At 37.5% G+C, this 22,685-nt stretch overlaps 1 protein-coding gene across 5 annotated transcripts in view; it reads left to right on the top strand.

Annotated features, from left to right (window-relative positions):
• Positions 1-22,685, top strand: part of REEP2 (receptor accessory protein 2) — a 43,943-nt gene that overhangs the window by 13,244 nt on the left and 8,014 nt on the right. For 4 of the 5 annotated variants that reach the window (XM_027468355.3, XM_072023453.1, XM_072023457.1 and 1 more), the window contains one exon: positions 14-18,565. The exons of the other annotated variant lie outside the window; for it this stretch is intronic. In XM_027468355.3, coding sequence (XP_027324156.1) covers positions 14-88 — 75 coding nt within the window. In that variant the 3' untranslated portion in view covers positions 89-18,565. Of the gene's footprint in view, positions 1-13; positions 18,566-22,685 lie in introns of those variants that run through there. 5 annotated transcript variants of the gene reach the window in all.

The following is a 22,685-nucleotide window of genomic DNA, read 5'->3' as shown; positions in this document are numbered from 1 at the left end:
TCTTTCTCCTCAGCTTCCAGTAAAAAGTGTGAAAGCCCGCCCTAGGAAGAAAGCTGCAGGATCTCTTGCTTCTGGCGAGTCATCCTAAGGAGACCTTCCCTCCCCAGCACCTATCTCTGTCCTAGGATTTGCCTGTCACTTTTGAGTGGAAACTCTTCCAAAGGAAGGGAGCTGAGATTGATGTACATAACAGATGCTGCTTAGTAGAGCTCATTCCAAGGCAAGGGGGAGGCTGGGATTCAGAACATGGATCAGAGGATACATATCCTCAGGAATTTACTCCTTTTCATTCCTCTCTTGGAGGGAACACTATGTCTGTACATAACCTGTTGCTTTGGAATTCCCTCTGTATAATCCTAGTTGGGAAGAATCTTTACTGGGAGAACAGGCTAGGGTTAGAGACACCTGTTGAACAGAAGCTGGAAAAATAATTAGACACTGGAGTTCCACAGAGGTGGGTGGTTCCCTAGAATATCTTATCTTGCTCTGAGTATCCTTCTGCAGCTGTGTGTTGTTAGAAGTGCCCACAACAATTCACCCTTTTTAAAAATGGACCATAGCTGTTATGTCCTTCCCCTTTCAGAAGGTGACTGTTGAATGCTTTTGAACATAAAGGACTGGCTCATGGGAGGAGTGTGCCAGATTCTAGTTCCTAGTACTGGAAAATGAAGAGATTGGGTTTTATTTTATTTTTTTTTCTGGAAGGTTAATTGAGGAAATTGAAAAGCTGAGTTATGAAGAAAATGTGCTGTTATATGCACATGTGAAAGAGTAGATAGAGATATCCAGAGGAAGTAACTATTGAGAAGGAAAGTTGCTCATCCATAAGATTTTGGTTGCTTTTGAAGCTGCTTTTTATTTCAGGTTCTGTTGTTTACTTTGATTCCTGTAAGAGCATGACAGTGAGAGGAGTCCTGTGTAGTGGGTAAAGGCAGGGAGAACGTTACTTTGCCATTTAATTGTGTAACTCCATGTCATCATGGTGCTTTTTAATACAGACAAATTCTTTCATTCTAGAAGATTTCTGGGGAAAATCTGGCTCATTAGTCTGCAAGTGTACTTGAGAATTTCAGAAGCCCTTGTCTCTTAGCTTTAGGAGATCCATTCCTCAGGGCACAGGAACTGAGCCTGATGTATGAACTTCACTAGTTCTAGGATTCCATTTATGGATTATAAATTGCAGGGACCAGTGAACACTATTGTACTTTATCAATCTTCTTGCTTTGTCCTACTCCAGCCCTTGCACATGTTTTCTCTCTGTGACCATTAGCCTTGTTTATCAATGCCCTGAGACCTGAGCAATATGCAACATTTGGGACAGAAGCACATTGTATGTGGAATATGTATTGTGGGAGTGAAACTGCAGAGGAAATTTTCATGTGTGCCATAGATTCTAATACATTGAGTATTGGTAAGGGGAGATCCCTTGTACGCACACCCATGGGAAACAAGTAGAGTTCTTGTTGTGGAAACTTTTAGTGCGGGAGTACCCTTATGGACATGACTGTCGGAATGAATACTTGGTGGTTTTAATCTTTACTGAAACTACAGCTCTAGGTGCAGACACTCATGTTTTCTCATGTCTCTAGCTATTACAGTTCTGACAGCATTGCAGTGGGTTTTTCACAAAGCTGAGTATTTTGTTGACAATGTATAGAAGCCCAACTGCAAGTAAGATTTCACAAATATTTCTGTCCTAAAAAGTCATACTTCAGAAGTTTATAATGTTTAAGACTGGGACTGAAATTTTTATTGTTTCCCATTGTCTTGGTGGCAAACTTATGAATTATTTCATTTTTGGGTGGAAACAAATTAAGTTGTTTTTACTTTTATTTGTAGCTTTTAAAATTTTAAATCTTGACCAACCGTATCAGAAATATTTGTCCTAAAGTATCCACAAGTCCTTACCCAGGATCCAGTAGAAAACCTTTGATCTGACTTTGAGATTTGTGTTTAAAACAAACAAAAAAGAAGTTTTGTATTTTTTTTTAGTTCATTAACAATCATTGTATACATGTCTTGCTAGTACATGCAAAGGCATGTACCAAGGCAAGAATTCTTCCTGTTTCCAATGGAAATTCCTCTCTCCATGAGGAACAAAAATCTTTGCTGAATATGTGAAAGATTCAGTTGTGAGAAACTGCTTACTAGACTTTACTGTATTGAACAAGACAAAACCATTATTCTTTATTTCTTTATACACTAAGTACTTCCGTGACCACATTTCTGGACTTTTTTTTTTTTTTTTTTTTTTTTTGCTTTTTAAACTAAAAATCTCTGTAGCAAATTAATTATCTAATTCATTGTGAGGGGCTTGATTTGGAGGCCAAGGATGGGTTAGTCTGTCCTTATACTGATATTCCTGCCTTTTCCTTGTGCATGTACTGTGATAGTCTTGGATTACTCAATTTTCATACAGTGACTTTCCAGAATGCTTTCTAGAATCAGGTCATTTGCAGGAACTCCTGCTTTGAAGCATAAGAAGAATTTTTGAAGACTCAATTTTGGGATTTTGATTTGCTTTTGTTCTCCTGAACTAGACCCTGTACTAAGTATCTTTTACTCAGCATTGATGCTTGATGTCAGTAGCCTGTGGGTAAGAATGGATCAGTCTTGCCCTGACTTCTTGTACAGGGAAATTAAATGACTTTTGTTATAAGAGAGTGTGGAGTAGTCATGGACTCCATTGAGGGTGATATGAAGCTGATGATGTCAGGGAGCAGAACTTACCTAGAGCAAGAAAATGTCTTAGTATGGACATGATTTTCTTCTAGTACAAATGTGACCGTTATATTTTGCTCTGCTTGATCAAAGCCTCTGCAAATCTGCCACCACCCATGTGATCTCTCAGTGAGTTCCTAGATGTAGTTCTGCTTTGGATGGCATGGTCTTGCATAGAAATTCTCTTGATAATGAGAATGCTGAATGTGCTGTTTTGGTAAAATGCTTCTATCAGCTGTTCCGTGTTTTCAGCAGGAAATGCTGGAATGTAGTTTCCATCTAGTATTTTCTATGAGCTTGATTGTGCAGTGAAGCAAATGGCTAAATCCATACCTAGCAGTAGAACCCACTGTGTTCAGTAAGCATTTATACCCCTTTCCTAATATGCCCAGGCACAAATAGAAACACAAAAAGATTTCTACAGAACCCTGAATTTCAAAAGTACTGAATTTCAGAAGTATTGAAATCAATACTTTTGAGTTTTACTTCTCCTTTGCCATCTTAATCAGCAGGAGATATGTGCCTTAGGAGGAAAGTGGGATGATTATAGAACACACTGCTGGTTCTCTGGCTGCACAGAGCATTGTGTTGAGGAGACTTGTTTGTTAACTGTGAAGTGGCAAGGTATGCTTGAGAACAGCTGTTGAATTGAGCTGTTTTCCTATCTGTCTTCCAAACCTGCATGCAATGCTGGAAAGTATGGGTTATTGCCTAAGACACAAATCTGGAAAAAGGGGGAAAAAATGGCCTTCTTTCTGATGGGGACATTGTATTGCCACATGACTCTGCAACTTCCTGGGGAGATGCTGAATCACATTGCTCTTTGTAACTGTTCAGTATTATAGACTTTCTTGCTTGACCCATTATGAATTTGTAACTTGGCACCAGGCTGAATCATCTTGTGCTGCTCTCTGAGTTGCCGTGTAAAGCCAAATGTGTGGAAAGATATTCTGAAGCTATGTGATTTCATAGAATGTTTGAGATTGGAAGAGGATCTCTGCAGCTCATCTGGTCCCATTGTTCTACTCAAGCAGGGCTACCTAGAGCTGGTTGCCCAGGAGTTCCTGTTATATGTGGTCTGGAGCCTATTGAATGTAATGTTTAAGACCTGGTATATGTATAAATACATACGCTGTACTGTATGGGGCTGTGCTTTAGTGTTAACTGAGGAAAAAGGATTCCTGGTTACCTTTCATCTTGATTTTGGCACTATTAGAAGATGCTGTAAACATAACTCAGTTTTATGTTATTTCTAGGTTTTGTTTTGAAGCCTGTAGGCTTCAGAAGAGATCTAAAGAGGTGTGCAGAGTAACTTTTGAGAACAATTGCTTTTAATGGTAAATGAAGACAGTAAATTTCCACAGGAGCTAAGAACTTGTCCTGTGAGACAGGGTAGGGTGGAAAACGGGCTATGTACAGTACAAAGTTGTCCAGGAAATACTCTTGACTTTTTCTGAGCCTCAAGCTATACTTGAACTCTGCACCCTACAGATTAGAGCTTGGTTGTTCTTTTACGGAACTTCTGTCTCTGTCTTACCTTTCTAAACTGGGCTTGACCTACATGCACTTATTCTTGGACCTTTCATCACTTCAGAACAATAAAGTTTGAATTTTTCCTCAGTGGTCAGCTGATCTGTGGGGAGGATCTGATGAACTAGGCATCTCACAGCATTTTCTAATAGATGTGTTATGCTGAGGAAGCACCAGCAGGGAGCTCCAGGGGACAGATAAATCTGTGAAATTGGATGCACGCACAAAGTCTGCATTTTTGGATGAACTAAATGCTGGACTTTGTTACACTCATATGCCAGTTATCTGTAGAATCCCAACGCTCAATGCCAGAACTGCTAATGCAAGGAATCAAAATAATATGAAATGAAGAGAAACAGTGGCAAACACTTTCTCCTGCAGTTTTGCAGGTAAATTTACATTTCAAGGTGCTGCTTCTCCTAAAAAAATTTCTCTAACCCCTTTGCAAGTAAACCATTACCTCCTTGCTCTGTTTCTCAGCTCCTATCTTTTCATTACCTGGCTATATTTCTTATGTTTTCTTTTATTAAGCAGAGGACTACCTCCATTTTGCCTACTATGGAGACATTTAAAAAACAAACAAACAAAAAAAAACTTTTAAGAGCAACTGTTACCAGTAGCATAGTGTGATGCATTTGCCTTCTCTTGCAGCACATTCTCACTTTAAATAGGCTTACTGCACCACACACCCTTTGGACAGGAGCATTCTGCATTTAACCAAATAACGTTAGAGGTAACGTTAGTGGAGGGCTACAAAAATGACTGTACTCCTAATGACTGAGCCCGAGGCTTCTATAATATGCAACTGAGACTGTATCAAAAATATCTGCAGAAACAGTCAAAATGCATTGCTATACTGACTCATCAAAGATGGGAAATTTAGTCATTGTCTTTGCAGGAGGCCAGCTGAGCTGAATGACAAGCATATAACCATAGGCAGTACTGTCAGAGTATGATTCGTTGCAGTATTGTAGGAATAATTGCTTGGGTTCACATAAGTTAGTACCAGCATGAAGTAGTCAACCTGCAGCAGAATTCAACCTGCTGATTTACCTTGTTTCTTGTCCAAGAAGGTTAGCCTGACACTTCCATGTAAATAAGCCATGTATAGGTATCTACACTATATGGGTTCAAACAAGATGGACAATTTCATTATCTCTAAAGAAACACTCCCCTCCACATATTCAACCAACCAAACAAAAACAAACAAAAAAACAACAACAGTCTTTCTACATATTTTTATTGCTTTGGGAACAGTAGGGGAAGATGAGCTTTCTGCTTACTATCCAGAGTTTGGACAAAATATTGTATTGCCACACAGGAGATGGGTCTAAAGTATGCCTATACTGCCAGGGGTGGGAGGTGAGTATTTTTCTTGGAGCTTTGTTGGAAACGCCCCTTTGGCACGCCAATTGTGTGTGTGTGTGTTCAAAATGCATTGAAAAATGGAGTGAAATATACAGTAAAAAGAACTTTTGCTTATGTAGGTTTTTTTTATCTTATTTGTTTGTAACTTGTACAACGTAATGAGGGTTTTTGTCTCACCATGTAGAAGAATTGACAAGTGTAACTGGTTTGTAGTATCTGTATTCCTGTTAGTGGGTATCAGAAATACATAAATGAACACTAAAGATTTTTTGCTACCTAGGTGACACGCTTCAGAGGAGGCAAGTTAGACTAAAGGATGCACAACTTAATTCTGTGTTAAAACTTTCTAGAGAAAGCTGTCAGGACTGTAAGAACAGAATGATTACTCCCTATCAAATTACTGGCTTTCAGGCGTGAATGAAAGCTAGTACAACCACCTCTTTCAAATAAATGTTTAGTTATTTAACAATATCTTGCCAGATGAAGTTACTATTTTACTGAATATCACCTTTTTGAATAGTGTCTTGCCTGTACGTGCACTTGATTTCTAAGTGTGTGAATATTGTAGATCAGTTTTCATTAGAGTGCAAGTGCTCTCAACTCTAAATTTTCCAAAATTCCCAGTGCAAGCAGAGCAAAAATGTCAAAAATAGATCAAATTTTGTGGAACACAAGAGGAGTCTAGCCAAAAGGAGATCAGAGAGGACTTAGTTGAGAGAATACTTTTAATTTCTTGCTCACACTAGTTGATGTCAAGTGATTCTTAGAGCTTTCAGGAGCAGAGGTGTAGGCAATGCTGCAGAGTGCTGTAAAGCAAACTTCTGTTCACAGTGCACGTCTGCACCCACGATGCTATGCTGCCAAGCCTTAGCAGGAATCTTGAGTTAATGCTACATCTCAGTAGGAAAGCATAGAAATAGAGGATTCTATTGGAATATTACAGAGTCAGAAAAGTGATTGCGTAAAGATAAAACTAAGAGAACTGTAGCAGCTTACCCTGAAGAATGATAACAAAAGTCTGCAAGGATTTTCAATAGGGAATTAAACTAGTCAGTTTACAATCAGAAAAACAACAAAAAATAGCAGGATTCAGTTAATAAATGGAAAAATTATCAGCAATGTATGTATTGTCTTTCTTTGATAACCTGTACTACAATTGCTTCACATAGTTCCAGATTTTACAGGTTATGTAAGTTTTATAGTTAAGGAAACTAAGTTTTTATCTTAAGTGATGCTTAGTGACTTACCAAAAAGAAAGCAAGTTGAAATTTTTTGATGACTTTCTAAAATTAGAAATAAACTGTACAGATCCTCAAATCTAATTTTGTATTCATGCTGCTGTCTTTTGGGGAACTGAGCTGATGGACTCCTCACTTGTGATTCCTCTGTTTATATTACTTCTGAAATGTAGTGATTGTCACATAGAGATACATTAAACTTCTATTTTGAATTCACATCTAAATGGCATGCCAAGCTATATATGAGCTAACATTGGTTGAATGAGAGAACATGGAAAAGCTGAGTCAGATCTAGCCAGGCAAAGGTCGCTGAAAGACCTTCCTTGAAGTGAACAAACTAAAGACTACATAATAATGCTTGTTTCTGATTCAACATTTTCATGATGAAGTTCCAGTTAGCATAGTGCTGATCTAAAGGTACTTAATTCACAGTTGTGAATTGCTTTTTGTCCACCAGAGGGTATAATACAACATAAAAATGACTGAAAGTGAGAGAGCAGAGACTTGTCTGATAATAGGTGAATTGTGACTGGTTGAATGTTTATATTTCCTCTGTTTGAGAGTGAACATCCCACTTAGAGAGAGAGGAGGAAAACTTCAAAAACAAACACAAACCTACAAACGGGGCTCTAGTGGAGAAATGTAAAGTGTTACTGCAGTTAGCCCCTATTCAAAAAGGCCATTTAAGCTTACTGGGCTTTTCAATTTAAATATTTTCTAGTGTGGCTTACTGAGCCAACACCTTTAGAGAATAATTGCCTTAAAATCTTTTCAATGTCTGTCCAAACAATTTTCTAGCTGCATGAAGCAGCCCTGTAAATGGTAGTGTTTGTGGCTAATTTTGCTGCTTTTGCAATTAAACAATTTTTGTGTGTGCGTATTTCAGTAGTGTTGCCTTAAATTGTACTTCGAATTCTGTAGTATTTCCTGTAGAATTTCCTGGTAAGAATGTGTTGTTTCTATCAATTGGATCTATGTTCTGTGAAAATAGAACCAACTTTAATCTAAAAATACAGATGAATCTAATGGTTACTATGGTAACTTGTGACCATGGCAACAGAGAGAGGTAGTACTCTGAAGAATTGATAGGCTTTTTTCTTTTAAGACAACGAACTAACTGATAGTGCAAGTATTTCAGGGAAAATACTGACTTTTTTATTTATTAACCACATAGGATCTTATGAATACAAGGGATTTTGGCAGTGTCTCCCTTAAGATCCTCATAGAAAAGCTGATGTACAATGACCTGGATCAGCAGATGGTGAGGTGGATTGAAAACTGGCTGAGTGACCAAGCCCAGAGGATGGCAATTGGTACAAAATCTAGTTGGAGGCAAGTAACAAGTGGAGTATCCTAGGGACAATACTGAGTCCAGTTCTAATAATTTCCTCATTAATGATCTGGGTGATGGGGCAGAGTGTACCCTCAGCAAGTTTGAAGATGCCACCTAACTGCTCCCAATGGCTTATACACCAGTGGGTTGTACAGGAAGAAGCAGGAGGTACATAGAATGTTTGATATTCCATCTCGAAATATATAGAAATCCTAGGTGCATAGCAAGACTGCCCGCAATTCCTTGTGATATTAAGAAAGAGGTCTCGTCTGCTGAAGAAAGGTCAAAGACATCAGGAAGTTACTGTAGGAAAGAGGAAAAGGTTAGAACATCATGGTTAAAGACTTTTTGTTGTCAAACATGTAACATAGATTTGGTATGTTTCTGTTTGATTTTTCCATCATAAGATCAGAGTTAAATGATGTAGCACCTTCAGGCCAGTGCTAAGTTTCAGCTATGTATTATGAATTGCCTTGAAGCAGTGCAGACCCCAAGAGCCTGTATAGCATTGGAGGAAGCTGTAACAATTTAAAGACTGTTTACAATCAATATAAATATATTATTGAAGGAAGTGAGAATGGGCTCTCATGACTAAATCTTGTATGTAGCAAGTGGCTTTCTATGCCAGCATAGAGATAATTTAAATACTCTATACTAGCAACACTCAGTGTAACTTTTATAGGAAAATGTATTGGATATGAGTTTAGTCAAAGCCAAATCTGAGTTTTTAAAGCTTTCTCTTTTTCCTAGGTATTGTTGGGGAATCTAGAAACTGAATGGAAATTACAGCATTGCAGTTATCACTCACTAATTGTGAAGAGCCTGAAATAAATAGAATCCAAGTTTAATTTAAAAGCCAACTTTTGTAAAAGTCAGCTCTTCTTACTTCTGTATTTGCCCCAGGAATACTGTAGCTAATCAGCGGAGTCACTATGGTGATCTAAGGCCATTACTCTGGAAGAGGGGAAGGGAGAGGGGGGGATGTCCAGCCAAACTGAATTGGTTCTTCTAGTTCAGTCTTCTGCCTCTGGTACTGCTCACTCCATGTGATGGCCAGCAGGCAGTGTGGAAATGATACGTGTTGGAAAAACCTGTTCCTGACATTGTTATCTTTTTACCTGTGCTTTAAGGCATCGTGGTGTTTAATGCCTGGTTTCTTGGTTTTGGGGGGAGGCACTGATGTTTGAATTCCATCATTAATTTTTTGTAAAGTTGTGAAAAGTTTGCTTACATGTTGCAGTACAATGACTTAAATGTAGAAACTGTAAGGCATCAGAGTCTTGTGTTGTGCTTGCTCTGTTACCTGGACTCTTTCACGTTTTTTTTTGTTTGTTTGTTTGTTTGCTTTTTAAAGAAATTCTCTCTTGTTAAATATATATATATATGTGTATATATATATATATATATTAAAGAAAATCATCTATTATATTCTCGATATCTTTCTCTTTTGCTTTCACTTTTCCTATTTCACAGGACCTGTTGTTTTCCTTCCTTCTCCTCACAGAGCATGGTACAAGTTTTTTAATTGTGGTTGTGCTTTCATTCCACGGGGTGGCAACTAGGTGACCATTTGGTTATTCCAATAGAAGCAGCTTTCCCAGCCAAGTCCCCCTCTCTGGCATAAGGGTCATGAATCTGTCAACTCAGCACTTCTATTGGGGTTCAGAACAGCTGAACCCCTTCTGTTGAGCCTTCACAACAGCTCATTATATTGTATTTGTTCTGGCTTTATCAATTTTCTGGAGACTGTTGTAGCTGACAAGACAAAAAGGCATCATCAAAGGCTAAATTTTGGATCTTGCTTATTGATATTGGTGTTCCAAGCATAACTGAGTACAAGTATATGGTGTCATTGTTAGACAAATGTTTTAATAAATGTTTGGGGAAATATTAATTGAAATCTCTGCCTGTTATTAGAATAGGTTATAGATTTATGAATTGCAGGTATGACTTTTTGTTCTTTGCTACTAAGCTTACATAGTATCTTTTTTCTCTACCCCTGATTTCTTCTTCTTATGCTTGTGGATATTTTCTTTAAAAGGCTTATGTTTCGTTATGTTCTCAAACTGTTGCCCTAAATTGTTTTAATTTATCTCCGTGCCCTTCATTTGTGTTTAGTTTTATGCCTTCTCCATTGTTGAATGAAGATATGAAAATTGATATAAAGCCCTACTATTTCTGCCATCTAAAAATCAAGGCAATTCTTAACAATCCAGTTTGTCCTGGCTTTGTTTCCTCATTTATAAGTTGCCTGTCAATAATTGTGTCCACTTTCCATCTGTTAACTGAGGACTTGGGTTCAAAACATAACTATATATGTTGAGTGGCCTTTTTGCCCACAGTAGAATCAAGTACTATTGCTTGATTACTTGGGCTAAGAGACCCACCTACATTGCAACTGCAAATAACTTCAGGAGGGACTTGGGGGGCGTTCTTACGTACAAAGTTAGAGAGTGGTGAATATTATGTGCAGAGCCTGTGCAGAAGCATGAATTATTAGTCAAACACTACATAGTTTGAACACCTACGTATGAAATATTAGACTGGTGAGGAAGTTGCAGTCCTACAGTACAGGTGGCAAGAACTCAACCAACTTACTGAAATGCCTGTGGTGCTAAAAACAAACAAACAAACAAACAAAAACAGGCACAGAAGGCATGTGAAATGAATAGTTTGTCCTCTACCAGCTGTGGTAGTGTATAAAGTGGGCAGACAGGGCTAGCAGTTACAGTGACTGGGATAAGAGAGGAATTCAGTTAGCAGGGTTCTACTGGCATCTTTCTACTTGATGCTTTGGGTAGTACTGAGGTTTTGAGCTGAGGGACTGTGGTCTGCAGCTGGAACTTAATAACAGCAGTAACCAAGTCTCATTTTCAGCTGAAATTCAGCCAGCCTGCTCCCCCATACCTCCAACACATACAAACACACACATACACACACGTTTTCTTTGGGACTGTGTGTAAGTGGATCCTTTCCCTTCTTGCTGTTGTTTTTTCCTTGACTGTATTATTAATGTCAGACCTACTAGCCTTCTGCCTGCATGGATATCTTTATGAAGTAGGCAAATATGCTGCTGCTTCTGTTTTAGTCAGCTCAAAGTTGACATTCCCAACCCTATCATCTAGAAGCTGAAATGTGTATGCAATAAATAGGTGGTGTTTGCCTCTATTTCTGGGCATATGCAAAATTTGTTTATTTTGCTCTTTGTGTCTGTGACATTTCATATCCACACTTTTCCCAGAGAACAAGTGTATTATTCATGTATTCGTTGTACACTTAAATATGGTATAACACCATGACCTATACACAATGATTACAGATGCAGTTAATGAGCTGCACTGGTTTGGATTCTGAATTGCATTCCGTCTACTGTATTTGTTAGAACACTGGTAGCTCTTGAATTTCTGTGTTCTCTTCTGCGCTTGTGGGCTCAAATGTAAAGCACTACTGAACTTCAGAGTTGTAGGTAACAGTTTAGAGATGATTGGAAGGCATCTTATTCTGCTAGCGCAGAAATGGAAGTAATCTTTATGGATCCCAGAGATTATCATCTGGTCAGGAATGTTCATCCTGGTGAGAGTACAAATACCTGTCCTGAGTAGGCATGCTCTTTTCTACTTGATGGAGAGGGGATAATCTGTCTGCTTACAAGTATCAAGAAACTATTAGAATTTTCTGAATCACTAATGTCACTGGGCTATGCAAAAGATCAATGTGAAAGCAAGGACACAAATAAATGAAGGGAATTGAGTATGATGTACTTGCGCTTCTGCCATTTGATTTGACGTGTAAAACCAGACCTTTGTACTGGACCATGCTACAGGTGATGACAAATGAAATGCTAAGTTTCATTTTAGAAGTTCTTAATCCACTGGTTATAAGTGGTATTATCAGGGGTATAAGAATATATATATACATGTTCTCTTTTCAGCCTTAAATGTATATATTCAATTTATTAATTGTTATGTTTCATATAATTGTGTCTGGCCATTTGGCTGCTTTTTCTCGTTTGGTTTGGTTGTATGTGCTTCATGAGAAGGTTTTCTTGGATTGCATTAAATGAGTAAAGGCCCTTTTGAAATGGGTACATATAAAGAAAAGAATCAGAGATTCTGCAGAAGAGATGAAGAATTGTTTCAGGGAATACCTGTTTAAGCCATCAAAGCAGTTCTTGTGCATGTTCGTGTGTTAGTGAAATGAAGGTGAAGGAGGTCAAAACTTCCAATTACTTAGCATCGGAGAAATACTGTTCTAAGCTCCAATAAAGCTGGAACAGTGAAATCTGAAACAAACACAGCTTTTTAGTTAAAACTTTAATATCTTAATGAGAATAAATCCTTCAGTACATAAACTAAATAACTGTGATTAGACATATTAAAATGCTTTTTCTGATAGACGGTAGAGGAGCAATATGATTCCTGTAGGAATGCAAACATGTTGTTGCTATGGAGCTTCTGCAATCATCATAGTTAACAACACTGCAAAAGCTGCCAGTACTCAGCTTGCAGGAGAGAGAAAAAAAAAATCATAACTTTAATTTATTTCTACAGAATTCATTAAAAAATATGTTCTAGCAGTGAAGTAGGAGAAACTGTCCCATCAAGGTAATTCAGTTCATTTTCAGAAAATGAGCTAACCTGTATGCCAGGATTTATGGTAAACTTCCATGCAGCAAAAGAGCAAAAGCCAGAAGCAGGGAAAGGTGTTACCAATCAGCATGTAGGTGAAATCAAGTAAATGATTTAAGAGGGACATACATTAGTTGAGGAAAGTCATTGCACACATATTCACGTCTGTGGTAGAAGAAAACACCCACCCTGAATAAGCAACTCAAAGGAAGTTGTTAAGCACAAACAGAAACTATGAATAACAAACAAACAGCAGCTGGCCTGTTTAGAACTACTCAAAGTATAAGAAGAAGGAAATAACTGAATATATAGGTTAGATTAAATATTCATTTAATCCTAGATTGACACTCTTATTCTTGTAGTACTGGGGAGCCATGCATCTCAGATGAATTTGTAGATATAGAAGATGGTATTTTAGTAAGCTTTATATGACTAGTCTTTTAAAAGTCTTCTCATAAAATCTCATTTGAATTTTGAGCATTCTGACTGAATCCTTTTTTGTGCAGAACTGTTCAGTAACAAACAGTCTCCTTAAAAGTAGAATGCCCATTTCCTTGTGTGTGAGATTATGCGAAGGAAAACCACATACAGTGATCTTTTGTTGCTGCTGTGACGCATGTCAAATATGGATTTAACAGTTTTTTGCTGTTCTTTCCATGTCATTAAAAACATTATTTCTTCTAGTGAGAACAGTACTTTCAACTTGTTTCTTTTTTTTTTCTTTTTGCTTGTTACAATTCAATTCTTGCCTTGATTTTCCTTTAGCTCTCTGATGTGATCCTGCATGCCTGAAATCAAAATGAATTTAGCTGTTAGATATAGTAGATTTCCTTGTTTTTTGTACCTATGTTCAACAGCTTTTACACTGCATCTCAGCCCGCATTATTTGTGGATTTGATATATGATTCACTAATGACTCTGAAATGTATTAGGTTTTTAAGATATTCTACTCAATAATTTTTCAACCACACTTCTCTTATATTTGTAGGTCTTTCTCAACATAAGTGCTATATCTAGATTTTTAATTTTCTGAGACACAATTAAATGTGATAAAAGTTCTCCATAAAAATAAGTATTGCTCTGTTACTTTCCTTTTGAAATTGACTGTGAGGGATCTTAAAGTATATAATTCCATATCATGTCAAGTATGCATAAAATGCATTTATCCCAGTATTTACAGAAATTTTACTTTAATGTGGTAGGTGCTTGCTCTGTGACTAAAATTTAAACAAAAGTACCATGTCTTCCACAGTCTCTTTGAGGATACTGCTGGCCTTTTCCCTGCAGTAGATGCTGTCAGTTTCTTCTCTGCGTTCAACACAGGCAAATGACTTTGGCTCCCCTCCACTCTAGTTACTTTAATAAATAGGTTTATATCTGTTGTTTAAAAATAATAATAATAATAAATCTCATTTGGGAAGAATGTTTGTATGGTCTTTGCTGCTTACCCGGAGATCCCATTATGTCTTTTGTCTTTGTCCCTATTCTGTTTTACTGTTAATTGGAAGGTGACTGACTTGTAGCAGAATCACATATGCACAGAACAGGTTAGTGGGGAGGTATGATGAGACGTTTCATGTTGGTCTTTTCAACTGAATACCACTTACTTTGTGGTGATTGACTCAGGCTAGTTTCCCAAATTGTGCAGTATTTTGAAGAACAAAATTAATCTGTGTTCTTATAGTCCTAATGAGACTTCCAATTCTTTCATATGTGTTTTACCTGTTACTGTTTTAAATACAGTATTTCCTTGATCTCTGTTCTTTCACAGGACTATCAGAAGGAACAAATTTCATCAAACTGACCTGGTAGAGATCTTAATTGCATGCTCCTTTAGCTTGGGTGTTGCTCATCAAAATTTGTAAGGGTTGCAACTACTTTAAAATTATTTTTTTATAACTGTAGGAAAAAAAAATATTAACCATGGGTGATACATTTTGTGCTGCCCTTTGAAAATGCAGTTTCCACTTTCTAGTGAGCTGCACAGCACATGCTGTGCTGCAAAATTTTCATCCTTCCCCTTATTATTGCACACAAAGTAATTATTTTTAGTTTAGCTTGACAGACTGGTGAAAGGAGACCATTTGAGAAGTGAGGCGGGCTGAAGTTTTGTAGAATTTCCCAACAGCTCTGCACTGAATCATCAAGTCCCAAGAGCACAGAGGCATTCCGTAGAAATGTCACACAGGCCTTCTGGCATATTAATCAGGAAGCAACAATAAGCTCCTACTTCCAGACAGGTTGATTCTAGAGTTCTTTTTGCTCAGCTTGGGATCAAAACTGTTAGCATCCAGTGATGGGACTGTTCAAGCAAACCCAGGATTAAGATAAGAATACAATCTAGATTTAAGTTATCTCAGCCATGGGGACGAGAGAAGCCTTGCCTCTGGTGATTTTTTTCTAGTGTGTTTTAGTTGTATTACAATCACAGTTCTTTCCTCAGCTTTTACAAGTTGGACTCAGTAAAACATGTACATGTAAGTCTACCACTATTCTCACATCTGTAAGACCTGTTCTATACATATGCTGTTTTTTAACTTACTGTAGATTTAGGCATAAAATTTCAAATTTTATTTTGAAATTTTCAGCATAGATCAATCTTGAGTAATAAATAAAAGGTAAATAATACACATTCATGAGCAATAACCTGCTAAAAGGAAGAGATGGAGATCAGGTAGCTAAATTGTCTATAACATTAAATTTTCAAAGTAATTTAAATGTTATTGAAAGGAAAATAACAATAATAAAAATGCTGTTTATATGCTATTAAAAAAAAAGTTGAATAGCTATAAAAAAAGTTTTGGGAAATGCAAATACGAAAATTAACAGAGTGAATGCTGTAGAGCCACATTGCATTTCATCTTGTGCTATTAAAAATACAAAGGGAGATGCTGTTAAATTCTTATATAATATGCAAATGAATTCCTCTTTATCCGGAAATAAGAAAAAGTGAATTTAGCTCCTTTTGTTGCAACAACCAAAAGTTGTTCCTAAAACACTGGAGTTTTAAAACGTTGTACTTGCTAACCTATGGAATTAATTACTGAAAAACATCTAAAATTGAAGAGGTTTTCAGATTTCAATTTAAATATTTGATTAGTTTTATGGCATATATGATTATTAATAGGTGAAAAATTATGGCAAATAATAAAGTAAAAAAATCCCAGGTAAAGCAATCACTCCTCTTCACTCCCTTCCCTACTCACCAGCAAATTACAGGAGTTCAAGAAGCACTATTACCTACATGTAGTTGCTGCAGTCCCAGAAAAAGCAGGCCCAGTGAGCATTTAGGAATCCACAGAGGCATAACCAACATACACGTACCTGCATAACCTTCATGCTCCACAAGTACATAATGTAGTATTTGCCCAAAGCACTTAAAGATTCAAGCAAGAGCAAGTACAAGGGAACTGTGAGGTCACCACAAGTGACAGCAGTCTGGCTGTTTCCTAAAGATTATGTCAGAGAGCAGAATACTGTTTTCTGTCCCACAACCCACCAGGAACCAGAAATGGCAGCGTGTTAACTGAGGTGAATGGGAAATTTGAGGACAAATATTCAATATAGTTTTGATACAGTGTAGCTACAGTGTCCTATGCTATGAATCTTTCTTGCCTCAGACCATAACTACTTGTAAATCAAAAGCATCAGAAAGACATCTCTAGCAGTTTTTTCCGTAATGGCAAAGTGCCTTGAATCTTCCTTTCACCAGCTTTATAATTACAGTGGACAATTACAATTATCTGGTTTTCAAAAATTAAACGCTTTATTGCTTGCTTTCCAAATTGCACAGATACAACTTCGCTATCACTTCAGTGGGTGGAGCTCTGGATTGTCTGACTTCAACTTGGTCCTGATATAGTGGTAAACAATGCTACTTCTATTGCAGTTGTAAAAAGGCAAGTGGAAACTTTAAAGGTATAGGGCAAATCTACATATGATAAAATAACCAAAATAACATTTTTCCTTGACTTAAACCTTTGGAAAGAGACCAAGGCAACAATGACAAGTAAGAAAAGATAACGACCCTTTTCATGGGTCATTAATGACTCACAAGAGCAGAGTAGAGAGGGATAATCACCTCCCTCAACCCGCTGGTCATGCTTTTGATGCAGTTCAGGTGGTTGGCTTTCTGGTCTGCAGGTGCACACTGCTGGCTCATACTCAGTTTTTCATCTACCAGAACCCTTAAATCCTTCTCCATAGCGTTGCTTTGTCTTTAGTGAAGCTATGTTGGCTTCATGTCACCAATCATCTCTCTGTTCTCAGTGTACTTTAGCTCAGTTTCCAGGAAGATCCGTTCCATGATTTTGCCAGGCACAGTGATGAGAATGACTGGCCTGTAGTTCCCCAGATCTCTTTATCTTTTTTTTTTTTTTTTTTTTTTTCAAAAAAAAAATGGGGGGGGCAAGTCAGGTGGGTCAATCAGTCCTTTTGTCCATACTGTGCTCTGCATATGCAATATGAAATAAGGATTTATTTTTTAACTGCAAGACTAATATTAATCTGAAACACTCTTGCACAATTATAATAAATTCCCTATGCTACTGAAGAATATAGACATACTATTTTAGTACAGCTTAAATTTAGCACTAGGCAACACTAACCATATCGTTATGTATTGGAGACGGATGTTGCATCCAGTATTCTCTGAAGGTTCCCCAAAGCAGTTCACAGATGAATTTGAAAGTCTTGTGCTATCAAAGAGTACTATGTTGCTATCTGAAGAGACAAAAACCTACATGAAACCATACTGAATGTAAAGGAAAGCATATTTTATTAGCAGAAACAGCTTTGGGGAATATTTAGCAAATCATTTTTTATAAAGTAAAATATCTGGAGAATTTAGAATATGTTAAAATCAAGAGGTAATGATTGCCTCTGTTAACTAAGAATAGCATTTAGGACTGCTACAGGTTCAAATTTAACTCAAAGTAGCTGTGCTTGAAAGTAGTTACCTGCTTTTTTGGTTTTGAGAATAGATCTAGAGTTAACTGATGAAGTGTTTACATTGCCAAGTGCAAATATGCAAAGACAGGTATATTTTAAAGATTTGCAAGAAAATGAGCTTGAAAATAAATGTCAGTTAAATGTTACATATAATTAAATGTATGATCCCATATGAGTAAAATATAAAAACCTTTGCTAGAGATATTTTTAAATCTTTCTGAAAGATAGGAAAATATTTATATTTTCCATTAATATGTAGCACAGTTTATATTAATTGTGTTCCTGCCTGTACTATATTATTCTCTCTCATATTTTTTTCCTTTTTTTTTTTCCTGAATCTTCACAAGACAAAACTTTGACAAATTTAAAAACAGCAGCATAGGAAAAAAAAAAAAAAAAAAAAACAGAAATGGCAGGCAGGGACCTGCTTCCTTCCCTGTAATAGGGGAGGAGAAATGTGCTACGTTTTCAGAGTTTAAGATGCCAACTATTGACACACTTCTATTTTCTGTAAACCCTTTCATTTAAATACTTTTCTCAGCAAGAAAACTGAAATGGAAACTAGTAATTTTCAGCTGATTGTTTTATGATCACAGTTCATTTTGTCATTTTGTGAGATAATGGTTTTGGGGATAAACTTTTCAGTCTGATGAATGAAAGCAGGTACTAGCATATATATTCTGAAACGCTTACTGTATCCTAACCTTCATTAGTAATGAAATCTGAGGATTTATCCCAAATTTGACAACTTTCATTGGATTACTAATATATCCCTAATAAAAGTGTTTTTGAATCCAGACCTATTCTGTATTTCCTTTTTTAAGGACTACAAAAGTCCTCCTCACCTTCCCCTCCAATGCATTAAGCTCTTGAAGTTGCCTTTTTAAAAAAAAAAAAAAAAAAAAAAAAAAGTAAAAGCAGAAACAAAGATTTCGTGCTTCATAGACTGGAAAATGTGATTTTTGTCACTTCAGTGGCTTTTGCTGGAGTTGTGTAGTGTGGAAAACATGTTTACAAGCAGAAGAAGATTGGCAGCATTCCTTTGTGCTTTAGAGGAATTTGGAATCGGCTTGAGCCCTTTCTACATTGAAGGTCCCAAAGATTTTTTTTTTAAAACCCATGCAAAATACTGAAAATACTAGATGTTTGTTTCTTCAGAAAAGGAGGATGAATATGAGACTAAGAAATGCCCAGCAAAATAACACTTCATTTGGCAACACAAGAGGGGAGGGGAAGGGAAATAGAGACATGGTAACGCTCAGATTTAGGTTAGATCAGTGCCCAAGGAATCATTGCTGGTCCTGTCCCTATTCAGATGCTGTTCCCTTTGATATTACAACTGCTCTTTTGCTTTACAGCACTGTAAATATATAGAGAAATAAGCTCATGGGGAGGGGAGGGAAACTCTCCATGGTGATATAGAAAAAAATCTTACATAGCTTTGGAAGACCTGTGGTATTACGCTTTGCTACACCAAAATATTTCCAAGCAAAAGCAAATTATTTACTGAGGTGTCTAGCTAGCCCTTTAGCAGTGCTAAAAAATGGAAGCCTATAGAGGCAAAAAGGAGGAGGCAGGATGAAGTGTGAAGTCTGTTTATAAAACATCTGAGAGCCAGAAGGAACTTCAATGATAATGTTATCTGACCTACCTGATAAATACAGGTAAATAGAGCACCTGAACTGGAACTAGCCTATAGTTTTTAGAGAAACAATCTATTTGTTGCTCTTAAGAGCAACAAAGAAATGCAAATGAACATAGAAACAAGAAGGGGTTATGGCAATATCTGATCTACATTCAAGAAGTGTAATTTCTCATAGGAAATGAGCCAGAATGCTATGTGCAGTATGCAGTAGCAGCAGAAGTTTCTTATTGGGATTTCAGATTTGACGATACTGGTTTGAAGTTTCTGTTATAATGGAGAAGGATTGTCTTTTTGCTTCTTCTTAAAGCCCCCATGTAAAAAATGGGGCTGGGAGATTGTACCCTGAGCATCCATGACATGGAAGAGTGGTTAATCACAGATGGGATCCTCAGTCTTGGTGGTAATTAACAATACAACACAATGTCTAATTTTTAACTCTATATTGAAGGGAAAATTATTTCCCCTTAAAATACTGGTCCTTGTGGTCTAAGATAACGATTATAATCACAATGCCTGTGGAACAAAGCTGCTTCTCTAATGCAAGCAGTATTTCTTGCCTTTCATTCACTGAGAGGAACAGGAAAAAGCAGAGCTACAGGCTGGGAGATGAGTGGTTGGAAAGCTGCCAGGCAGAGAAGGACCTGGGAGTGATGGTGGACAGTCGGCTGAATATGAGCCAGCAGTGTGCTCAGGTGGCCAAGAAGGCCAACGGCATCCTGGCTTGTATCAGAAACAGTGTGACCAGCAGGGCTCGGGAGGTGATCGTCCCCCTGTACTCGGCTCTGGTGAGGCCGCACCTTGAGTACTGTGTTCAGTTTTGGGCCCCACACTACAAGAGGGACATCAAGGTGCTCAAGCGAGTCCAGAGAAAGGCGATGAAGCTGGTGAGGGGCCTGGAGAACAAGTCCTACGAGGAGCGGCTGAGGGACCTGGGCTTGTTCAGCCTGGAGAAGAGGAGGCTCAGGGATGATCTTATTGCTCTTTATAAATACGTTAAAGGAGGCTGTAGCAAGGTGGGAGTTGGTCTATTCTCCCATGTGCCTGGTGACAGGACGAAGGGGAATGGGCTAATGTTGCGCCAAGGGAGTTTTAGGTTGGATCTTAGGAAGAACTTCTTTACCGAAAGGGTTGTGAGGCATTGGAATAGGCTGCCCAGGGAAGTGGTGGAGTCACCATCCCTGGAGGTCTTTAAAACATGTTTAGATGTTGAACTTAGCGATATGGTTTAGTGGAGAACTGGTTAGTGTTAGGTCAGAGGTTGGACTTGATGATCTTGAGGTCTCTTCCAACCTAAACAATTGATTCTGTGATTGTCTGACTACAGTAGGTCTGTGGACTTTCACATCAAAGAGAACCCAGCAATGTTCATTGGTCATGATAGTACAGAAGTTCTTAGTGGAAGCATCTGCATTTTTGTCCAGGTTTGTCACGTTCAAACCACCATGTTTGAGAGAAAGATGTTCAGGTTGTTCATGCATGCCTGCCTGTACACTTAACATGTGTTCACCTCTTAGTTATGCCTTTTCTATCAGAGGAAATGAGGAAATAGGAAACCGTACAAGCAAAATGTACTTTAAGCTATTTAGTATTTCTTTTTGAGCCTGCCATTCTGCCATGAAAATTCTAGGTTTACCTCAGATTGCTGGAGAGGCTTCCATAAACTGTAAATTTGTTTACAAGTTTTCTTTGATCTAAAGGATTTTGGGGGAAAAATAAAAATAAAAAATCCTCTTGATTCTCAATTTGATTCTCAATGTGGTTATTGAATTCTGTACTCCATAACCACATAATGAATTATTCAGGCTTTTTCCTTTTTCTATCCCCCCAAACTAACCGTGGTTCCACCTTGCTGATAGTGACCTTGCTCTACAGGGCTACCAACTAAAGGAGCTCCACAGGTGCAAGACTGATATCCTTCGGGTCCAAAATGTGCCTGTACAATTTTCTTCAGAGAGGAGCCATGAGGATGAGGTTTCTAGGCTCAGAAAATTCTTTTCTCAATGTCTTTGAGGAACTTTGAAGTTTCTACCCATGGTGGGGAAAAAGTCAAATGAATTGATTGCAACCAGTATTTATTTCAGCTATTTAAAAAAAAAAAAAAAGTAATTAAATTAAGAAATGCAAAATTATGAATATTGTTAGTGAGGGGAATTGTACAGAATGTATACTGCTTTCAGCTCCAATATGATATGTAGTTGAGCATAATGTATTCTAAAAGTCTCTGAAAGTCATGTGCTTGCAATTAGTATTAAAATTTATTCTTATCAGAAGAGTAAAGGGAATTACAGTCCTTTTTAATTTTTGTGGCAGATGATATGGGTGGTGAAGTCAGCGCTATTGAAGACATCATTATGGTGAATCGGTTCTATACAAATAAACAGCACTTTATACTAAATTTATTCCCTAAGTGCAATGTACCCACAGTCACTACAAGCAGAGAGTCTAGATCAAATGCACAAAAAAAAAATTATTCCGTTAAAACTTCTTCCTTTTACCAGGTCTCTTTTTCTTTTTTATTGGATCACATGAGCATTGTCCTTTGCTGTCCTTTTCCAGCTCTGTAACATGCATCCTGTGTATTGGATATATATCTTTGTGTAAGAGGTCAACACAGCATGGATCTATTCTTGGATCTAACCAAGGACTGTATGGTCAGTCTATAATATCCCTGCCATCTTTCTTGCAATAATGTTATTTGGACAGTGCATATCTGTATGAGGGACTGTATCTCAGTAGCATGAACTAGAGGTGGAGAAAGGCTCTGTATACTGGCCAGTGTAACAAATTGCCCCTTTCTAAGTTTTAACTGTGAGCCAAGAGCCTCCAAACAAAACTCTTCCCCTGGGTACAGAACAGTAAACGTCAGCTCAAGCAGCTTAACTTGCATTTAATGAGATTCATTTCCTCAGGTAGCAGTGAGATCCTTTGCTGACATCATGATAGGGTTGTCATGGTTACAAAAAGAGCAGCTGCTAAATACAAAGTATCAGATGAAAATGGGGGAAAATCGATGTCTGAGAAGAAAAGTAGGGTAGAAAAGATTATTTGGAGGCTAGGGAGAAATACAGGGAGTAGGGAAAACAATCAGGGAAATAAGCAGGAAATAAAAGCAAAAGAAATTAAAGTTCAAAGGTAGATGCCTAGAGATGGATGATCCTGGAACAAAGCAATTGGGAACATGACACACTTATGTTTGTAATTAATGAAAAACCTTCAAAGAAAAGTCTAGAAACAATACTCCTTAACATAAGTCCACCTTTGTCTATTCTCTT

Source organism: Anas platyrhynchos, chromosome 14 (assembly GCF_047663525.1).
Source record: "Anas platyrhynchos isolate ZD024472 breed Pekin duck chromosome 14, IASCAAS_PekinDuck_T2T, whole genome shotgun sequence".
Classification (NCBI taxonomy): domain Eukaryota; kingdom Metazoa; phylum Chordata; class Aves; order Anseriformes; family Anatidae; genus Anas; species Anas platyrhynchos.
This window is presented reverse-complemented; position numbering and strand designations above follow the sequence as displayed.